Source organism: Micropterus salmoides, unplaced genomic scaffold (genome assembly GCF_014851395.1).
Source record: "Micropterus salmoides isolate LMB-PRFRI ecotype aquatic unplaced genomic scaffold, ASM1485139v1 Ms_hic_scaffold_11, whole genome shotgun sequence".
In the NCBI taxonomy this organism is placed as follows: Eukaryota; Metazoa; Chordata; class Actinopteri; order Centrarchiformes; family Centrarchidae; genus Micropterus; species Micropterus salmoides.
Genome location: NW_024040152.1, coordinates 25,213,187 through 25,236,115, shown reverse-complemented (window position 1 = coordinate 25,236,115; position 22,929 = coordinate 25,213,187). Strand labels below are relative to the sequence as shown.

General features: G+C 40.8%; 2 protein-coding genes and 1 long non-coding RNA gene across 3 annotated transcripts in view; 2 read left to right on the top strand and 1 right to left on the bottom strand.

Annotated features, from left to right (window-relative positions):
* Positions 1-796: 796 nt before the first annotated feature.
* Positions 797-14,253, bottom strand: LOC119897918. Its single transcript, XR_005443461.1, has 3 exons — positions 13,419-14,253; positions 1,371-1,643; positions 797-1,298 (listed from the first exon to the last, which is right to left on the bottom strand). It is a non-coding gene; the product is annotated as an uncharacterized LOC119897918 (long non-coding RNA).
* Positions 12,733-21,527, top strand: LOC119897917 (double-strand-break repair protein rad21 homolog A-like). The gene is made up of 14 exons (XM_038711962.1): positions 12,733-12,883; positions 14,267-14,457; positions 14,804-14,933; positions 15,268-15,367; positions 15,612-15,718; positions 16,708-16,905; positions 17,032-17,157; positions 17,767-17,892; positions 18,437-18,660; positions 19,196-19,349; positions 19,506-19,651; positions 19,742-19,924; positions 20,214-20,297; positions 20,576-21,527. Exons 2-14 carry the CDS (start codon positions 14,314-14,316, stop codon positions 20,765-20,767), a joined length of 1,914 nt encoding a protein of 637 aa, XP_038567890.1. The 5' UTR covers positions 12,733-12,883; positions 14,267-14,313; the 3' UTR covers positions 20,768-21,527.
* Positions 21,528-22,108: 581 nt separating this feature from the next.
* Positions 22,109-22,929, top strand: part of LOC119897916 (eukaryotic translation initiation factor 3 subunit H) — a 57,632-nt gene continuing 56,811 nt past the window's right edge. Inside the window, exon 1 of the mRNA XM_038711961.1 lies at positions 22,109-22,265. Within this exon, the coding sequence (XP_038567889.1) occupies positions 22,164-22,265 (102 nt within the window). The 5' untranslated portion in view covers positions 22,109-22,163. The remainder of the gene's footprint in view (positions 22,266-22,929) is intronic.

Below are 22,929 nucleotides of genomic sequence, written 5' to 3'. Positions count from 1 at the left end.
TCTAGATAAAAATCTGCCGCTACTTTTAGCCCCCCGTCACCTTTGTGTTTGTGCGTGCGTGTAAGAACGTTGCAGTAAATCCAAAGCATGATGTCTTATTTCCCACAGCTGTGCAGATAATAACATACTTCTCTTTTGGAAGGTAGAGATAAACAGATGTTCAGGATGTGCCTCACACCGTGTATACGTCAGCAAAGTAGCTCATCTAAGCAGGGAGGCATCAGCAAAGAAGCGGTTGGTTTCTCTAAGACTGTCTAAGATGTAAATGTCACATGATAACAGACAGTAATCAGCTTTCTGGATAAAATGATCTTGTTTAACAGATGGCAGTCCAAAATTGTGTCACCACCCAGATATCGCTGTGCAGCATTGTGTTAAAATTGTTATACAGCAATTGTTGGGTTTGTTGCAGAAGGCACTCGCTACACTGTAAACCCAAATAAGTTCAGAATACTCAAAATATTTGTGGAAACTGATTACCTCAAACTTTTATAGTAGTGGTAATGATATTTTTGAGTAAATCTTAACGTAAATATAATACATTTTTGAAAACCATTTCATTTCCGCATACTAAATTACACTGATTCACTGATGCTTATTAAAATTAAATTCCATTAATTCTATTTAATAATTGTGCACAACTTACACTCTGAGAGAAATTTACTCAAAAAATTTTTATTGTTCTAGACTCAAATACTAATGGAAACTCACTCAACAAAATAACTAGTCAATTTGAAATTTACAAAATGCCCATTTTCAGATAGTAGTCCTGAAAAATACGAATACAACTCCATTATTACAATTCAAGTTCTCTTTATTAGTATCAAAACCTTAAACATCATCTTCATTTCTACATTAGGCAAAAATTAGGCACATCTTGCATTAAGCTGAATCGACAAAGGAATTGACTGCTTGATCACATAATTAACCAGCAACAATTTTGATAATCAATTTGTTTTCATTCTTTTTTGCAATAATGTTGAACATTCTCTATTTCCAGATTCTTAATGAGATTTTTTGGTGTTAAGTGGTAATAACTTGAATCTTGAGCTGAATAAAATCTGATGTGTTCTCTCAGCGTGTTCTCGTGATTGGACGCCCAGTGTTTCAGGATGCTGGTGGTGAACTGGCCCTCAGGGTGACAGAGACGACTCAGGACCATCTTCGCCATCTCCTCACTGGGCCTGGAACACAGACAGAGATGTTAACAGGGACCCAGGAGACGAGTGTCCAGGTGTGTTCCTGTCGTACTTCTCTCTGGAGCAGCAGCAGCAGACAGGACAAGGCCACCGGGTGTTCTAGGAACACAAAGACAAAGGAGTCAGACAACTGATCCGACTGGAGGACAGGGACACCTGGACACCACTCACCTTTATATTTAATGTGCTGCAGGATGGGGGCAGGACTGCTCTCCCAGTCTAGAGACTAAACTGTGGACACATGAAGAAGATGCGAGGACAGGTGGACACATGAAGAAGAAGACGCCGCGAGGACAGGTGGACACATGAAGAAGAAGACGCCGTGAGGACAGGTGGACACAGGTGGAAGACGTGAGGACAGGTGTCATCTGAGAGTGTCTCACTGAGGATGTTGAGCACAGAGTCCTTCCTGAACATCATCACGTGACACATCAGCTCCTGCAGCTGCAACACAGAGACCTGCTTACAGAACACAACCTGGATCCGAAGCTTTCTATTTAGCTTGTTTTTAACATTTGGGTAACTGCCAAGTTAACATTAGCTGTGCTAGTAAATAACATACGGGATGACAGACTGAGGACAGAGATGATTTCCCTTACAGACAGGTGTGTTGATAAAGTATTGTCTTTTTACTCTGGAAGGTTTTGTTGCACATACTTACAGTAGGCTTAATGAGCTTAGGTGTGACAACTGGAGTAGTTTGGAGCGAACTTAACTTCCCAGAGAGCAGCAGAGGCTGCAGCCTGATGATGAACAGTCCTGGGCCCGTTTAATAAGGTGCCATCATTAGAAACATTAGCTTTCTTATCCATCGCCTCTCAAGATAAATCAGATTAGACAGGACCCACTAGTCTCGATAGCACCTTATTGATTTTCGGGTTTTGGAACCGTGTCCTTTAAAAACTGGGTCTCGATCCCCATCCTGTCTTAGCACTAACCAAACTGACAAGCATGATAGCCGTTAGTCAGCGCGCCAGTTAAATAAGTTCACCAACTAGCCCTGAGTCATCACCGAGATCCTGGTCGGGCCTATAAACTAATGCAGTTACTGTTTGTACCAAACTCCATTTAATTTAGAGAACACACTCACACTCTAGCATTGGACGATGTCAACAGTGAATCACTGGGATGGACGATGACGTTGATAGGCTACGTAATTAACAAGCTGGCATGCGGTGCACCTGCTGCCATGAAAAAGAAATTAAGAGTTCTGTTTCTTTTCTGTGACTTTGTAAAACATAACCTACTGCTTATGGAGAAACTCAGGGGAGCAGACAGGGAGCAAGAGAGGCGGGGAAAGCCGGTGTTTGCAGTGAGAGACCAGAGGTAAAGTTGTGTGAGTGAGTGCAGGGAGAAGTCAAGGCAGGTGCAAAGTAGGTACATTTAGAAACAATAATAAAAATAATGTCCATGGGGATAAAACATGCTTTCACAGGGTGTAAAATGTAAAAAATTTCCAATAAAGAAATATGCAATTCCACATAATCTTGGAAGATTTCTGTTACCGCATCTGTGATCAACAAGGACATTAATATTTTGAATAAACTATAACCTAAACTTGCTAAATGAGTCTATATAAAGTAATGACCATACTTATTGGTTGTGGGGCAGTGGATAAGACACATGCCTTTGGTGTGAGAGACCTGCGTTCGACTTCAACTGTGACACATGCATCAATGTGTTCCTGAGGAAGACACTTAACTCCTAGTTGTTCCAGAGGCGTGACACCTTTAACATATATAACGTTAGCAATTGTAAGTTGCTTTATTGTTAGTCGCTAAACTAGCCAACATGACACACTTTTGAAAGGGCTGTGAAGGTAAATCAGTAAGGTAATACAAATAGGCAGTTACTTATTCATGCACACTAATTTGCTACGTCATTGTAGGAATGCCCGCGAATTGTTCGGCAGGGATATCTACAGTACATCAAGCTAAAGTTAACTTGTTTAATGTTAGCAAACCCCTCACAGTGGACTCTGACATTTTAACTGATAGATGGAAAATTCCAAATATTACAACAAAATTACTCTTCCACGATGACAATGTTAACGTTACCTCTTGCCAACACGGTCTAGTTTGACATTTACTAGTAAGTTAGATAACTTTAGCTTCTCAATTTAATGGCACATTTAAGCTAGCCATCAACTCAGACACATTAGACCTTTGGAAATTTTGTTTAAATATGATATGAAAACCCCTCCAGTTGGGAGATTTTCAAGTCAGATCAGTTTGGACTGTGTAATTATTATGTTTGTATGATAAGCATTTAATATGTTGTATGTATGTAATCTGTTTTAATAGATCTGTCCTCTCAAGTGAACCTGAGCGCTGAGTTTCCATCCACATTTCGGTAAGATATATCCTGAAATAGTGTTGATGCATGGATGAATGTTTCATTTTATCAGCGGTGAACCTAATAAACCCCTCAGCCCAGACACAATTTGCCTCATCTGAAGTGGCTGTAATATGTATTTGTAAAGGAATATTTTTCCACTGTGGTAATGAAAGTTGGTGAGGAATGTTCAGTTTTTATTTAAATTTAATATTATTTGTTTATTTTATAAACTCTGCCTATATCACATGTTTGTGAGAAGTGTTTACATGGCCTTTATTTTGTAAACCATTCAAAAGTTGGTGTTCATATATTGTGTGCCCATGAAGGACTAGAGAGTGTTGCTGAAGGAATTTCATTATGCCCATAATCACCTGACTTGCGAAAGCAGCTCTGATATTGGTAAGTCAGATAAATTGTAAAAATCAGCATTCGCAGTATTTGATGATGTTCTTGTTGACTGGGCAAATGGAAAATCTTTATATTGTTTGTTATATTTGCTCTGGTAGGATCAAACAGAGTATTGAGTGGCACTACAGCTATCCAAGGTATGTTATCAATTTGCACATTTCTGCATCAATTGCTGGCTTGCTAATCAGCCATACTGAGGATATAAAAAATACTACATTGCTAGAGCTGGATCCAGCAACATTTCACAGTGGATGACATTTTAACATGAAAGAAGATATTTTAGCCCTGATTTTAAACATAGGGGGAATATTGTACTGTTTTAGAAAAGTGCATTAGTCCAGCTGTGACTGTGAGATTTTTATAATGAAAATGTATATTTAGCAATTTAAAATTCTCATAGATTTCTTTCAGAAATGATTGGCAGTGATCAAAAGCTGAGAAAACTGTAGATCTATTATAGCATTAAGTGTAAACATTTTTCACTGTAGGCTCTGTTAAAGACTGTTATAAACTTATGATGAGATGGTTGAATGACTGAAGTATCTGACTGAAATTCTGTCTTAATCCTGTTCAGAACAAGAATGGCACTGAAAAAACACAAGTATCTGTGTTGGTGTGGGAATGTTGCTTCAGATAGAAGCTAAATGATGAAATTTTATAAAATTAGTATAGTGTAAAATATATATGATCGGCTAACTCAATTCTTCACCACATAATCTTTCAGTTTGATGCAGCAAAACTTAAGTTAGGTTAAAGAAATTTGCAGGATGACCCTGCATTTTCTTTTCTTGTCAGTGCAGTGGTCCATGTCCATTTCTCAGGTAAAAACAAGTTGGAAACCGTTAATCTGCATACATTTATGTGTTTGCAGGTGTTTACTGAGTTCATTGCTTTACAAATGTTGAACCTATGCAACCAATTCTACTGCGAGCTTGAGAGATACACACCACAATCAATTGCCCTGTACAGGCAGAAGGCCAAGAGAGCAGAGGCCCGGCAGAGATGCTCAGGATTTATGACCTTCAGGTGATTTTAAGATTACCTTTGCTGTAGCAACAATGTTGATCACATAATGGTCAGTCAATACAGATTGGGACCTCTGTACTATAATAGTGAAATCTGATTATGATATTGTCTTGTGATGACTAGGAGGATAGAGCCATCTACTTTCAATTGTCATTTCTCATTTGCATTTATTTTTGTAAGTTTTCCGGTACATGATCACTTTAAAAGTCATTTACAAGCTTATTTTGAAATCATTGGGCTGCCCTGAACACTTAACCCAAGACAGAAAATCTTCAATTTCGCTCAGATTTTATATGCTGAGCATGACTTTTTATTTTTCTATCCGTCCAAGAGACCAACTCCATCCATGATTGATCACCATACAGACAGTTGCAGAGACACAAACAGAGAGAGATGTACTATAAGCCTTCTCCACAAGCAGCTCACCTGTGGTTGTTACCACAGAATCGTGGGTGAAAAAGTTCAAATTGCAGACTGTATGTGTCTGTCGCTGTAAGATACAGCAAGAAAGAAACTGAAAAGGGTGGTGCAAGCTGGTGTGTGTGCAGCGTTGTGCGGAACAGAACTGTGGGTGCTTGTGCGAATCTCCACATCCCACAATTTAAAACTGAATACCAACCCAATGACTAAATAGTTGAATATTTGGCTCCAGCCCTATTGCACTGGCTTCCAAATCTCTTCTATTGTCATATTTAAGGTTATAGTTAGCTTCTATTTCTCACTCATTGTTTGAGTCAATGTGTGTAAATTTGACTCGTCTTTCAGTAGTTGCAATTGGATGGATTTGTTGTTATTGCTATCAATATTATTATTATTTTAGAATTACATTGGTAGAACTGTTACACTTTATGGCTTGATGTGCTGTAAAAATATTTGTATGATCATAATTATTTTGATTGTCAATCTGGGAACATCACGAGGTACACATGAGATGCCATTCGACCCTCCGTGGCCTCCCATTGAACCTGCTAGCGGATGACTGAGGTCTTCAAAACATGCAATGTAAGTACTCAGTGTACTGTAGAGAAATGTCAATATCAACGACAAGTAATATGAAATGTAATGTAATGAAATCTACTACGGGAAACCAACTCAAATACCTCTTCCAGCAACTGACAGGTTTAAAGAGATGAAAGGATAGGTTTGTGTTTTTTTGTAGTCTATCTCAAAACAATGCTAATATATGATGTGTACAGTGAAAAGGTTAATGTTGGCTATTAGCATCCCCTTCATGGGCATTGCCAAATTGTTAGAAATTAGGGACAAATCCACTCTTCTCCTTTCATGAAAAAATGTTTCCCAAACCTCCCAAGACCTGGGCTTTGAGTCTGTGTGTATTTATATTAGTAGCATTGCCTTTGAACAGGGCGTACTTTTAGAAAAAAAATGAGTATGTGTACCCAATGTGTAACAAAGAAGAAACAGACATCAGAACATGGCTGGCAAGTGACCCTAGAGGGCACAGGCATGTGCCCACTAATGAGGACAATAGGTCTAAGTTGAGCAGAATGAAGTATATGGTGCATGGATCTCAAACCCTAATTACCAGACCAAGCCTACCAAGTCCTGCCATAAGGCTCCAGCCTCCTCTCCTTGCTCCCAGAAATGAGTGGCTCCACCCACCAACACCGAGGAGGAGAGCACCTCCAGCAGCGCCTCGGTACATAACCCAACCTTCAACTGCTCCTCTGTGAGGACAACCTGAATCTGCGTTTTGTTCTTTGATTGGTCCGTTTCAAAACTAAAATGATTGAATGAAAAAATATTTAATGTGTCTGATTTGTGAAAGCGGGAAGCAGCTTTGTGTCTTCACCAAGCAGGAACCTCCAGGTTTGAAAAGTGAAGCCTCAAACCCAAGGGCATCACTTTGTGCTGAAAAGTGGTGGGGACATTTAAGGGCTCATATGATGGGTGGAATGAAACACGCGAGAAAGCACATTATTGGAGTCTCCAGAACAAGACAACAAGATACTCCAATACTATTTAGAAGAAATAATCATTGAAAAAATAGGCAATTGAAGTGGGGGGTCCTCCCCCATAAGATTTTGAGCATTAAACTCTTGATTTCCTGCATTCTAGAGACATTTTCTGCACCAATTTATGGTGGAAATATATATGAAGGGAAACAATTCATTATATAAAAATATTATTGAATATAATGCAGTAATCAGCAGCTTGTTTTTTTAGCCTAAGTTACTTTTTTTGGACAAGGCAGATCTGTTTCTTCTATATTTACATTGTATTTGATGCTTTCCTATTGTGCAATTTGTATTTGCTATTTAACATTTCTTGTTGCCAACTAATTTTCAGAAAACTTTTAGCAAATGTTTTTAAAAAGTGGTGGGGACATGTCCCCAGCATCCCCAGTGTAAATGACATCTATACTCAAACCTGCATTCTCTCTAACAGCCAGCAATGGGGCGACTCCACTGGATCGTATAGAAGTCTTTGAGAAAACGTGACTACTTCTCAGCTGATTTATTACCTCAGTAAACACTTTCCTAATGATTTTATGGTCTCAGTCGCTAGTCTTCTTCAACACAGCATGATGTTAATTTAGTAAATTATGGTCCCATTTAGAGGAAAATAGACCAGAAAGCAGGGGAGGCTTTAGGGCATGGCTACCTTGTGATAGACAAGTTGCAATGTGACCCAAATATGGTACCCCATGGATGTTCAGTCTGTTTTCAGGATGGAGCTGAACACCACTTTCAGTTGGACAGGTAGGGTGAAATAAAATATAGCTGGTCATTACTTTCTATAATTGAACTAACTGACTTTCTGTTAGCTTCCTGCTTAGCTTCCAGTCTGAAGGGGAAAGGTTTGTTAACCTGCTTCACTTCTCCAGCCGTTTGGGAACAGACTTTTGTTGGTCTGGAGAAGCTAAAGCATTTATTACCTGACACACCGACACCATACTTTTACTGCCAGAATATTTTCCTCCTCTGAGATTCACTGTCACTTTCTATCTGCAACAACACTGTGAGACCTCCAGATTAAAGGAGCTGGTCTGATAACAGCACCTATCAGATAGATGTCCTGCAGGGTTTCCGCGTAAGGCCTTAAAATGTCTTAAGTAGACTTATTTAGCAAGTTTAGCTTTTGGGGTGTAATTTATTCCAAATCTGCTCTAGATTTTCCTACTTATTCACAGATGTGGTAATAACAATGTTCCAAAATTATGTGGAATTGCATATTTCTTTATTGGAAAACATAATTTTGTTGGGGGAGGACCCCCAATCCCCCACACAAAAATACCATCTTAATTTTTTACATTATACCGCCCTGTGAAAGCATGTTTTAATGCCCATGGACATTATTTCTATTATTATTTGTAAATATACCTGCTTTGTGCCTGCCTTGACTTCTCCCTGCACTCACTCACACACACCTTTACTTCTGGTCTCTCTCTTTTTTCCACCAGTAATCCATTTTTCACATCAGCAGGTGCACCGCATGCCAGCTTATTAATTAAGTAGCTTATCAATGTCATCATCCATCCCGGTGTTTTATTGTTGACATCGTCCAATGCCAATTTTGTAGACATCACTCAACCCTAATTTGAATACATTGATTTACTCTGCAAGTAATTTTGTGACTGCATTTCCTTTGTGCGTTTCTTTTTTTTAAGTCATTATATAGGTCTTAAATTTCATTCATAATGGTCTTAAAAAGGTCTTAAATTTGACCAGGTGAAACCTGCAGAAACCCTGATATTGTTCCATTACCTCGTCTACCTGACTAAAAAATTTGCATAGTGTGGGATTTCTTATTTTAAACAATCTTTATTAGCTATCTTTATTTTCCATAAAACTCCACATTTAAAGCTCCCTTTTAAAAGTGCTGCTGATGGAATAAAATTATGCGTAGTCACTTTTCCCACAAAACACAGTAAAGTAAGTAGTAAAAGGAAATTTTATTTAGCTAAAGATTCAAGTTATTTCCACTTAACACCAAAAAATCTCATTAAGAATCCGGAAATACAGAATGTTCAACATTATTGCAAAAAAGAACGAAAACAAATTGATAATCAAAATTCCATCCATCCATCCATCCATCCATCCATCCATCCATCCATCCATCCATCCATCCATCCATCCATCCATCCATCCATCCATCCATCCATCCATCCATCCATCCATCCATCCATCCATCCATCCATCCATCCATCATCAACCGCTTATCATACGTACAGGGTCGCGGGGGGCTCGAGCCAATCCCAGTTAGCATCGGGCGAAAGGCAGGGTACACCCTGGACAGGTCGCCAGTCCATCGCAGGGCCACGCATAGACAAACAAACACTCACATTCACACCTAAGGACAATTTTTAGAGACACCAATTAACCTAGCCTGCATGTCTTTGGATGGTGGGAGGAAGCCGTAGCACCTGGAGAGAATCCATGTGGACACAGGGAGAACATGCAAACTCCTCTCAGAAAGGCTGGGGCAACCGGGGTTTGAACCCACAACCTTCTTGTTGTGAGGTGTCAGAATCAGAATCAGAAGGAGCCTTATTGCCAAGTAGTGTTTTACACATACGAGGAATTTACTGTGGTGATAAGGTGCTACACGTAGACAAACATACAGTCAACATAAATAAATGTAGAAATATATAAATATGGAATGGAATAACAACGTTGCAGATATATACATGTGCATTATTCTGGGTCTGTGCCGTGCAGAAGTGGCAACGGAAGAGAATATTGTGTACATATAAATATATAAACTGACAACATAAAAATATACAACAACAAAGATCAACAATCAATAACAAATATGTGCGACGTGCCAGGTCTGTGCCTGACACGAGATGAAACAGTATTTACATGTGCAGAGACATTTGTATCATTTGCAAGTGTGTGAGTGTCAGTGGGGGACCCGGGCCTTGTTAATGAGGCTAGTTGCAGACGGGAAGAAGCTGTTTTTGTTCGAGAGGTTTTGGTCCTGATGGACAGCAGCCTCCTGCCAGAGGGGAGAGTCTGAAACAGTTTGTGTCCGGGGTGGGAGGAGTCAGCTGCAATCTTTCCTGCTCGCCTCAGAGTCCTCGAGGAGTCCAGGTCCAGAAGAGAAGGAAGATTGCAGCCAATCACCTTCTCTGCAGAGCGAATGATGTGCTGCAGCCTGCCCTTGTGCCTGGCAGTGGCAGCAGCATACCAGATGGTGATGGAGGAGGTGAGTATGGACTCAATGATGGCAGTGTAGAAGTGCAACATCATTGTCTTTGGCAGGCTTCTTCAGCTGCCGCAGGAAGTGCATCCTCTACTGGGCCTTTTTGATGATGGAGAGATGAGCCCAATGAGGGTGGTGTCGTCCGCAAACTTCAGGAGCTTGACAGACTGGTGACTGGAGGTGCAGCTGTTGGTGTACAGGCAGAAGAGAAGGGGGGAAAAGACGCAGCCCTGAGGGGAACCGGTGCTGATGGTCCTGGAATCAGAGACATGTTTTCCCAGCTTCACGTGCTGCTTCCTGTCTGTCAGGAAGTCAGTGATCCACCTGCAGGTGGAGTCAGGCCCGTTCAGCTGAGAGAGCTTGTCCTGCAGTAGGGCCGGGATGATGGTGTTAAAAGCAGAGCTGAAATCCACAAACAGGATCCTGGCGTGGGTTCCTGGGGAGTCCAGGTGCTGCAGGATGTAGTGAAGGGCCATGTTTACTGCATCATCTACAGACATGTTGGCTCTGTAGGTGAACTGCAGGGGGTCCAGGAGTGGGTCTGTGATGGATTTTAGGTGGGACAACACAAGGCGTTCAGTGCTAACCACTGCACCACCGCGCCGCCCATTATCAAAATTGTTGCTGGTTAATTATCTGATCAAGCATTAAATTACTTTGTCTATTCAGCTTCATGCAAGATGTGCCTTATTTTGTGTCTGTTAAATGTAGAAATGATGTTTAAGGTTTTGATACTAATAAAGGGAACTTGAATTGTAATAATGGAGTTGTATTCGTATTATTCAGGACTACTATCTGAAAATGGGCATTTTGTTCATTTCAAGTTGACTAGTTGTAATTTTGTTGAGTGAGCTTCCATTAGTATTTGACTCTAGCACAATACATTTTTGGAGTAAATTTCCCTCGGAGTGTAAGTTGTGCACAATTACATTTACTGAGTAAAGAATAAGTGGAATTTAATTTTAATAAGCATTAGTGAATCTGTAATTTAGTATGTGGAAATTAAATGTTTTTTAAAAATGTATTATATTTAAGTTAAGTTTTGCTCGAAAATATTATTACCACTACTTAAGTTTGATTAAATATTATCATGAATCCGTGATGCAACACACTGACACTTACATCTGCAAGAGCTCAATTGTGCAATGGTGTTTGGTAATTTGGTCAATCAATAATAATTAATTTAATCTCGCAAAGAGCATGTTTGTGCAAATGATGAAATGTGGATGAAAATGATGATCGGATTGGTTCTGGAGCATACATTTCAATTGGCTACCTTTAGGGAATTACTTCATCACTTAAGTGTAATAAACACCCACTGCCTGTGTTATTACCATGTGATTGCGATGCATTATCACGTAGCTCAACTTTACCTTGTTTTCCATCTGTGCTGTCACCGCAGATATCCAGCTAGCCGTGGATTGTATGAGATTGAAAATGATTTAATAAATCAATTCTCAAACCATGCTGATAATAAGAATGACATTTAACATTGTGGTTAGGCGGCCACCTTAGTTGTCTACCAGCCATCCAAATAAAGTGACATGGAGCCCTGCTGCTAGAAAATCATAAACATGCTCAGCTGGCAGCAGTTCCACTGCAACAGATGCTGTAGCCTATGAGACAAATCCGCTTTACTGCATACCAATTTTTCAATTTGATTGTAGATGAGTCAGTCACTCAGTTAGGCATGTTCCTTCTCATCTCTGTATCTAATATGTTGTTTAGAAATGTTTTTTTTGTTGTCTGTCTGAACGTCCTGTTCCCTAGTGAGTGTTCTGTTCAGAGGACTGAATGTGTTTGGTATAGGCTGTGGTGAAGTCAGTGTTTCATCCTCGTATGTAAATATTGTGTAACTTATTCAGTTTTTCTCATGTGCTTTCGTTGATGAATTAATCCATTAAACATCAATTTAATTTGTCATTACTAGGCCTTTCTGACAGCAGATATTATGGCTTATAAATGCAGGAAAGCACATACACTGTACCCAGAAATGTTGACAATGGCTCTGTTTGATTTAACTGTAAGCCATGCCAGTATGACAGCATGCTCAATAGCAGGGCCCTGCAAGACCCCTAAATGTAACGCAGCAATTCATGCAATTAATTGCACCTGGAGACCACAGCTTGTTTTAGGTCACACACTTGATGTACAGGGTGGCAGTCATGATAGGTCTGGGTCATAACCAGTGTTACAACATGGGATTTTGTTGTTTTCAAAAGATTAGGGGCCAGATGGGACAGTTGGAAGCAGAGCAGTCAGACAATCACATCCACAAAAACACAATGCCATGAGTGCACAGACTCACTACTTCACTGTATTGGACATTGGTTAACATCAGTGAGCAGTGAAACCCTAACAAAAACAACATGAACATTGTACAACAACAATGCAATATTAATGATAATAATAATAAATGTACATAACATAACAAATCGTATTTTCGTGATCAGATATATTTATTTATTATACAAGCACCTTCCATGTCCCTGGTAAGCACTGTGCCACAGCGCCCCCTATCCCCACTTGGGGCTCACGGCGGGCTGTCTGTCAGTGTCGGCCTAAGCAGACTCCTCCTCCGCCATTTTTGACTGTAAACATCCTGTCGATTTTAAAAGGACATCGGTGAGCGGGAGGAAGGCGGCTGGCGCCATCTTGGTTGTTTTAATGAGTACAGCAGGGGAGAATTCGCTGGGAGAAATAACATAATAATCATCAATTTCACAGTGAAAGGGGTACTGTCGGTAAGTGTGTTTGCAGCAGAAATATTTACGCTTTGTCTTGTGTATTTTCCGAGATGAAATACGCATGCACGTTTGTGTTTATTTGTTGCGGCCTTCACTGTACAAGTAGCCGTTAGCCACAAGCTAGCGATACTGTTGGCAGAGGGGAAAAGTATCAGCAGGTTTTGATGTGCGCCTCGTTTCTGTGTGCTTTACTTTGTTTTCATGGGCGAATTAAAATTTTGTCCGCCGTTTTAGAATAGCTATAATTCTACTTGAACTAAGTTACATCGGTGTATATATAGTTTGTGCTTCACACGCACGGCATACGATTTCACTGCTCCTTTTGTAACGTTAGTTAGCTGGCGGCTAATTTAGTTCGCCCCACTTGATGGCGCCGACTATTTACTGGCGTTGGCCAATCCCTTGGCGCTTTTATCGTTTATTAAATACACACATAGCCAAGAAATTTTCACTTTCACAGCTGACTTGTGAATACGTGTAATTTAAGAATTTACAATCGCTCAAAGTAGAGTGCGGGAAATGGGTAGCTTACCACAGGCAGACATGTGCATTTTCAATGTTTGTCTCCCTGACTGCGAAATAGGCGGAACTTCAATGAAGTCAGCGCTTGTTTTGTTATAATCCCATTTATTAACGTTAAATGTGGTGGCCTGCGTTGGTAACGTTACCGTTAGCTTTTAAAGTTAATTAAATTAAGTACAAGACGCACAAGAAGTGCTTCGAGGAAGCTTTATCGATTTTAGTTGTTAAGGTTAGCCAATAAGCCTCTGAAATAAGGTTAATAAGGTTAGCGAAAGTTAACGTAAGTCACTATCGAAAGTCTTCATTGAGAGACACTAGAGCTTTCTTTCAGTTCGCAGGCAAATAGTTACTAAATACCAATGTTATCTAATATAGGTAAAACCAGTCTGCATTGTAAGGGGAGGTTCGCTTTAACGAGTCTCATCTTGGCATGGCTGTTATCTAACTTGCTTAAGAAGGAAGAAAGATCCTTAACTTAACATTGTTCAGTCTGTAAAAGCTTTTTGATCTGTTGTGGTTTGTGCAGCCTTAGTTATTAAGATTGAAAAACACTATTTACAAAATGTGATAACCTGGCTATTCTGAATCGTGTTGGAACAGCAGGATTTACCAAACATCCAATTGTTAATCATTGCTATCAGTGATTCTGTGCAGCATTCAAGCTACTTTCTCCCCCTGTCAGAGATGTCAGGGATAGTATTGATGAAGTTGGTTGAAAACAACCTTGTTTCTTGAAATTTTGTGATGGCACTCTGCTGTAAGTTTGTGTTTTGCATTGTGATATATTTTCCTTTTTGTCCTGACCTTTCTAGTGTTGGCTTCTTCTCATACATAAACAAATCACCCCCTGTTTTCCAGATAAACCATACCGCAGTGTGAGTGTGTGAGCCAGGGGAACCAGGGCAATGTTCTACGCCCACTTTGTCCTCAGCAAACGTGGGCCGCTGGCCAAGATCTGGCTAGCGGCCCACTGGGACAAGAAGCTGACCAAGGCTCATGTGTTCGAATGCAATTTAGAGAGCAGTGTGGAGAGCATCATCTCACCCAAGGTATCAAGACAAAAATGCAGTCTCTGCATTCTGGTGGTCCTGCTGCAGGACTTTAGTTCCCTTTGCAGGCTCTACTCTTGCTCCGATCCTGAATTGTTGTATTGCTTTATACTTCGGTTATTCATCCCATTAATTAAATGCAACGATGTTTAAAATGTTTTGTACCAAAGAAGAACAATAATGAATGGAAACACATTAGAACAGAATTCAGTGTCATGATTTAACACAATGTTTGCGTTATTTAAAACAACATATTGTAGTGTCCTTCATAAAATAGTTTATTTTCACTTTCTTTCTTCTGACCTTTTAAAGTGTACCCTTTGACACATGGTGTTTTTCCACTTAGGTGAAGATGGCATTGCGGACATCAGGCCACCTGCTCCTTGGGGTTGTGAGAATCTACCACAGGAAGGCCAAGTACCTGCTTGCTGACTGTAATGAAGCATTCATCAAGATCAAAATGGCTTTTAGGCCAGGTAAGGAGACACGACGAGCCAAATTAGTACTGGAGCAAAGTACATTCTGTAATTTTTGCGTGTTTTTTCTTTTCTGAAACCCACTAGGCTGAGAATAAAACAGAAAAGTTCCAGGAGTTAATGCTTCAGAGTTTGTTCCATCTTTAACCAGCAGGGTTACACGAGACTGTAAAGATGACACACTTAACCAGTTTTTATGATTGGTTTTCTCAAACAAAAACAACCGTTTTCTGAACTGTTGCAGTGGTACTGACTTGTTACGGTTGTTCTGAGACATAGTAGTGGATTACAGTTATGTGTTTATAACAATTTCACCACTTCTGTGTGTATTCAGGTGTGGTGGATCTACCTGAGGAAAACAGAGAAGCAGCCTACAATGCCATCACCTTACCTGAAGAGTTCCATGACTTTGACCAGCCACTCCCTGATCTGGAGTAAGATAACTACATTTACTAATTTCATCCCCTCATTTTTTTTGTATCAAACACTTTTATCAGTTAAAAAGATTGACTGACTGGTCTGTATGGTGAAACCCTTACTACTGTCACAAGGACTAGCATAGTTCACTGTCATTCAAGCACCAACTGTTGTTTTACTCATCCCAGATGACTTTTTGTGTGTGTGTGTGTGTGTGTGTGTGTGTTTGTTTTTTAAATTTTATTTTTTTTCCTTAAACAGTGACATAGATGTGGCCCAGCAGTTCACGCTGAATCAGAGCAGAGTAGAAGAGATCACCATGAGAGAAGATGTTGGCAACCTCAACCTCCTGCAGGACAACGACTTTGGTGTGGCATTCATACAACCCACCACACACACGATGAGGCCATTTCAACATGAGTAAATCTTAAGCCCCTTTTCCACTGCATGGTACCAGCTCTACTCGCCTTATTTTGGTTTTCCATTGTATCTGTACCTGCTACTAGGTCCTTTTTTTCGTATCATCTCCATCAAGGTGCAAAGCGAGCCGAGGCGATACTAAAACGTGATGTGAAAACACAGCAGACTACTGATTGGTCAGAGAGAATAGTCACTATTCACTGCATCATTATCATCATTGCGTGTGCCAGACAGAGGCCAGCAACAGAAAGTTTTATATTTTACAATTTTAATATGTTATTTCATCACTAAATCCACTGCTCAGAAGTTTTGAGATGAGAAATCAACTGTGTAGATTCTGAATATTGACAGTTTTAAGAAAAGTGATGGCGGGGGAAAACAATGTGCTTGAACGGAGTTGAGGAGCTCCACAAGTGATTGCAGGGGAAGCCTGCGCCAACCCGTGGGAGGAGCTCATGAGGTCGGTCAGCCGCCCACTCACACAGAGCCCTCTGGTCCTACAGTCACACAGACCGCTGCAGCAACAACGGGAGAGGAAAACACAGCTGTAAGGTTTTCATACCGCTGATCTGTCTTCACATTCTGAGTAATGTTCAAACGTTTTAACTTAAATCAAGAGACAGCTGTGTGTGGGTTGCTGGTGCGTGTGGGTTGCATTGAACATTACGTTGTGGCAGTTGTGTGTGGTGTTGCTATGACAACCAGCTACATTAAGAGGTACTATCCGCAATGGAAAACGGAGGACGGCGGGCCAAACCCGAGGCAAGACGAGTTGAGCTGGTACTAGTAATGGAAGACGGCATTACTGCACAATGATTTTAGATGGTGTATGTAGACTTAAGATAAAACATTATTCTATCAGAATAATAAAATTGTTATGTAAAACAAAACTTTATGTTGAAATTATAATATACTTTTAACCTGCTGTACTCTTCAGCTGACTTCGGCATGGATGACCGAGAGATGATGCGTGATGCCAGCACATTTGAGGAGGATATCATGCACGGTGCCACAGCCTCGAACCTTTTGCTAGAGGCTGAGCCTGGCCCTGCCAATCTCCCTGACAAGTCCAACCACATGGAGTATGATGACTTTGGCGACGGCTCCATGGGCAACAGTGATGGGGGAATGCTGGGTGAGCAGTGTTATTTTTTAAAATCTCAGAGTAGACTATATTGGACTAATGTTAAAGTTTTTCTGTGAGATGTTTATGAATAAGTAATGAAGAATGATTGTTAAGTTAATCCTATTTGTTGTTTAGTTGATAAGCTACTGAGCTCTGAAGACGGAGGCGGGATTTTTGATGACCCACCCGCCCTCACGGGAAGTGTCATGATGCCTCCAGGTCATGGAGACGATGAGGATGACTTTGACAACCTCCAGTCACGTAAGTGAAACAAAGGTCTTTTGTGTTTTTGTAAAGCATATGAGACAGGAAATGCTGATTTCTCTTACACATTGTCTCCATTCATCTTTAATAGTTAGCATGTTTCTGTAAAGTACATTTACATGTGGAGAACAGTCTTAACTGCGTGTTTAATTAACAATTAACTCATGTTGCAGAGGTCAGCTGAAAAGCCTGCTTAAAGGCCTGTGTGCCCAAAAGCGTTTTTACCGGCTGAAAATGCCACCTGCTCTTCTGAAAACGCCTAGCTGGGACCCCAAGGGTGCACTCTGGTGCGTTTTTTTTTTTTTCTCCCGGCTAAGACGCTTTGGTTGCTGTGATACATAATATCCATGGAAGTGATTTTTCAACTCTCTGCGACCAGTAAAAAAAACACTCAGTGCCTCGTCACGCTGCTGGCGATTTTACCATGTTATAAAAACGTGGCACTCCCATTGCAATGAATTGGAAAACTCAGGCCTCAGGAAAAAACGCTTTGGTGGACACAGGCCTTAGCAGTGCATTTAGAAGTGGACTGCACATTGTGTCACTACTTTCCTGTTTAAAAGGGAGTAGCAATTCAGTTGTGCAACATTTTGTGTGTGTGTGTAGCCGGTCCAGATAGCCCGGACTCTGGCCCAGCAGAGCCACTGCCAGCAATGGCTGACCAGACAGAACAGACCACTCTGGTTCACAATGAGGAGGAGGCCTTTGCCCTGGAGCCCATTGACATCACTGGTAAGACCCTCCCTTCCCTTTCTGTAGGCTGTACTTTAAAAAGAAAATCCTTTCTTTTTGTGTAAAATTCGTTATGATTTCTTCTCTGTAGCATTTTTGTAGAGTGTCTTTTCAAAGTATCCGTTCTCTAAATGCTTCACCATTTATTTTGAATTGTACTCCACAGAGCAAAGGAAGAAACTCGTAGGGAATGGTGCCCACACACATTTCACTGTGCATATTGAAAGCTAAAGACAGGATTGGCCTGTATGACAATTTACTGTATGCACTGTACGCTTTGAGATGGGTTGTTGACCAGTAAGATATATTGCTATTTTTTTTTTTTTTCTACCAATGTCCCTTAAATGTCTCTGGTTGTTTGGTGCAGTTGCAGGCAATGGTGCAAATTAATGAGCAACACAGCATTAATATACAGTTTGACCTATGGAACCCTTAAGGCTTAGCATTATTGGACAACCATATCACACATGCTGTAATGTTACTGCTAATGTTAAAGAAATGATAGTGAAGCAGTCATGAAGAGTTTTTTTTTTTTCTTCTTCAGTAAAAGAGACAAAGGCCAAGCGTAAGAGGAAGCTGATTGTGGACAGTGTGAAGGAGCTAGACAGTAAGACCATCAGGGCCCAACTGTCTGACTACTCTGACATTGTCACTACCCTGGACCTTGCCCCTCCCACTAAGAAACTCATGATGTGGAAGGAGACTGGAGGAGTGGAGAAGCTTTTCTCTCTGCCTGCTCAACCCCTTTGGAATGCCAGGCTGCTCAAGGTAACATATGGTTGATTTAAGTATGTACTGGTGGATAAATGTGTATATGCATCTGCTTGTAACTGTGAGGAAACGTATATTAAAACTGTCAGCTGTCTGCCTTAAATCACTGACAAGCAATATTACCAGTTGGAGAACGGTAATGAGCAAGCACACCGGAGAGTTGATTCTCCAAGTAGGTCAGACTCTGACACTGTTATGGAAAAAGGAGAGAATAGATTTATTATAATGTATCTTTCATTGACATTCTGTTCAGATTGTGGGATTTAAAATGAGAACAATGAAGGAACAGGAGATGGAGAAAGTGATTGGTTGTGTGTCTCTCTTCCCTATCCTTTCACACCCACATGTTAACCCTCCAGAATACTGAGGGGAAGCGTCTTGATGCATAATTTAGCAGACCTCCTTTTCCTTTTTGTCTAGCATCAGTTCTCACCAACAGTCTTTACATTTTTATTGCACTACTGAGTTAGCATAAAGTTTGCATTTTTATAATAAAACTTCCCACTAAGCGTAACTGTTGAACCTCTGTCAGATGTTCACACGCTGCCTGACGCCTCTGGTGCCAGACGAGATGAGGAAGAGGAGAAAGGGCGGTGAGGCAGACAGTCTGGATGAGTTCCTCAAAGAGCTGGAGAACCCAGAGGTGCCTCGAGAGGAGATCATGAGTCAGCACAGAGATGTTATCGGTAAGTCGTGCTGGAAGAGATGAGAGGTCATAGCCCAGTGCAGACAAGTCATCTTTTGTGCGAGAAGGAAACGGACTGGTCGTCAAATACTTCATAAGGCTGTGTTTAAATTTCTTTTTTACGTTGTATTGACAATCTCCCTTGTCCGTCCGTCAGACCCGACTATCATGGAGGAGCCCAGTATGCTGGCAGCCTCTGCAATGGAGGGCAGCAGAACGACCCTGGATGAGACGGTCATGCCTCCTCCGTCCACCCCCCGCGGTGTCAAACGCAAGACCCTCGACAAAGAGGGCACCCTTCCTGTGAGTACAACTAAGTTTAATTATTCCTCAGAAAGGTTGAGGTTGCATACTTGGTTTTGACTCGGGCGCATCATGCTTTCTCTCCTCCAGATGGCTCCCTTGGAGGAGCAGCAGCAGCAGCAAGTGGCTGACCACCTGTCTCAGAGGTTAGACATGCCTCAGGTGGATCTGCCCCCAGAGGAGAGCAGCATCAACCTCACCCAGCTTGTCCCTGAGCTTGACCTGCTTGGTGACAAGGGCAAAGACAAGAAGGATGATAGTGATGAAGAGGAGGTGAGGGGGAAATAATGGCTTTCTCTAGTACACTGGGAAATAGGTATTTGGTAGTAGTCATTTAATAGTGACACCTTTTGTCAGTTTGTGCCGCCTGAAGTGTTTATTAGAGAAATCATAAATAAAACAACAGAACAAAAATAAATAGCAAGGCTGTAGGGTAAAATTCCTGGTAATATAATTTAGCAGTTTATAGGAAATGCCTTTCTATAGAGATATAACATTGTACGTGCATCACTGTATGTGTTTGAGCCAGTTGATGCTGATGACTGTTTTCTGTGGCCTGCAGGAAGAGGATGGTCAGGCTGGTGATCAGGATCAGGAGGAGAAGAGATGGAACAAGAGAACCCAGCAGATGCTGCACGGTCTCCAGGTACATATAAGCTTTTACTGTGTTCACATTTTGTTGAAAACAGATTTGAAGTAGGCTGAAACGGCTGTAAGTATTTGTTTGTAAATTTGTCATTATGTATGCAGATTTCATTTTGGTTTCTGAGATTAAAACATCACATTACTTTTGTTTGTCTGTCATGTGCAAAATAACGTGGATCCCAGCTTCTTGAGCTAGTCCCCAAACCCCCGACCCCCTACTTAAGCGTCACTTCCATGTCAAAGGAGAGAACTGACACTTGTGCTTCTGTGTCCCCACAGCGCGTCATGGCTAAGACTGGCGCAGACTCAATCAGCCTGCTAGAATTGTGCCGGAACAACAACAAGAAGCAGGCAGCTGCCAAGTTTTACAGTTTCCTGGTCCTCAAGAAGCAGCAAGCCATCGAGGTCACCCAGACTGAACCCTACAGCGACATCATCGCCACCGCTGGACCAAGATTCCACCTTATTTAGACATCGGAAGAACAGACAAACACTCTGCTTGAAACAGACATACTTTTTTAATTACTCAACTTTTTTTGCCTTTTTAGTTTCCTGTCAGCCCATTTCTTTTTGGGGAAAGGGAGGGAGTAGTGGGGGAAGGGGTTGGAAACTTTTTAAAAAAGGATTTTACTGTACTACAGATGGAATTATGCAGTGTTCATTTGATTCAAAAGGAGCGAGGAAGAATGTTTAACAATTATATTTATAAAGCAACTTTTTTTCATTCACCAATTTGTCAGCGTTGCTTCATTTTGTTTGTAAGTTAAAGTTCCATTGTCTGCTCATTCCATAAGTTTTGTACCATTGCGCCCCCCCTCCCCCCACACCTGAAATATGGCAGATTTTAGATAAGAACCCTGTATTCACATAGAATCCCATATTGACTCTACATGTTCTGGAAAGGTACTGTTTTATTGCGCAGAAGTGTAACCTCTCCCACCCTGTTGCACTTGTTATTTCATGAAAATGAATCTGTCAAAAAAAATTGGTAAATCTTACCTGGCATTAAATATCATGTTTCAGATGTATAATTCAGGCAGTTTATCAATTAAGTTTTATGTAATATTTTTTGTACCTTTTTACGTTTATGCTTACAAACTTTTTGCATTATGTAACTAGGTAATGTACTTGTTACAGTAAGTTCAGTATCCCACCTTTTTAGTCTTCGGGTAACTTCTAGTTGTGATACATCTGTAAAGATTTGAAATAAAGTGTTTTAAGTACTTGGTAACTGGGTATTATTTATTCATCTGTGGTGACTTATTTTTAAATAATGGTCTTTATAAAGCTAGATAGCTACTCTGTTTATCCCCTGGGGAAATTTTCATGTCACAGCAGTACACAAACGAACCACAAGAATAGTGCAAAAGAACAATTAGTGACGGGGTTAAAGTATTTACTTCAACATGTGCCTGCAAATTGCTGTAAAATGTGCAAAACGGACGCTGCAACGCTTGGATGACATTGAATTGGAAGAAACTGTTAGTTTTAACATTTTTACGCCTTAACAATTACGATCTGTAATTTAAAGCAAGTTAGTAATAATGGTGGTCAAGTTGGTATGTGTGCCCGATTGCGAAGTACTGCAGAGAAGTGCCTCCATTGTCCCATTCTGTAGTTGTACAAAAACTGCAAGTAAATTTAGAAAATACTTGTTATACTTTTACAGTGTTTGTGGTAGGATTAGTTTAGGTTCACCATTAATTCAGTAGAAGTTCAGGTGAGGGAAAAGATGAGATGTCTACAAATAAGGAGGAAACATAATCTTTCGCCTTTGTTTCTACACGGACAGGAAGACGCACGTTTTTACCGGAAACGTCCGTCACTGAACGCTTTCCTCCCTTTTTCCGCGTGTGTCGGCTTCTAAATGGCTTCACGCAAAGACTCTGGGTCAGTACCTCCCGCCGCGATGGCTTCTACGGCCGGTACGTTGGATTCTCCTGTGAAACAGATCCAGATTGAGGGACTGGTAAGTGTTACTACGGTGTTTTGTTGCTAAATTTTGAAATCCGGTGGCAGACGGGAGATGAATCGGTTCACAAGTGTTCCCAGATGTGGATGCTAGCTAAAGTGTGAGCATCGTCATGGCGGACAGATAATGTGAAGCAGTGTCTTGAAACGTTCAATACTTTAACCGATGCTTGTATTTGCGTCCTAAACGTTAATGCTACTGGCAAACAGGGATACGGTTTTCCGTTTACAACCTCCCCAATGACCAGCAGGCTAACGTTAATAATAAGCTAACAGTTAGCATGTGATTAGCTTTGGGGATGCTACAGAGCCATGTACGTTTAAAACCAGGACTCCCTGGTTGCCTGGTGTTAAGGGAGCAATATATTATGACACTGCTGCTGCTTTCTGCTTCTTTTTTACATAGGTCGTGTTATTTGCCATAAAATAAGCTTGTAAATAGTACTTGCTTGGCTTGCTCATAATCCTTAGCATTCAGTTAGGTTCTAGACAGAACAGTCACTTCACAGTAGTAATTATAATAATATTCAATATAGCCGCAACATTGACATTTTCAGAGGAGAAGAAAAGACGCAGATGACTTGAGAGCTTAAAGTGGTGAAAGAAAGAAGGACTTTAAGATATTTAGGGATTCGCAAACTTGATTTTTACAGCATCCCACA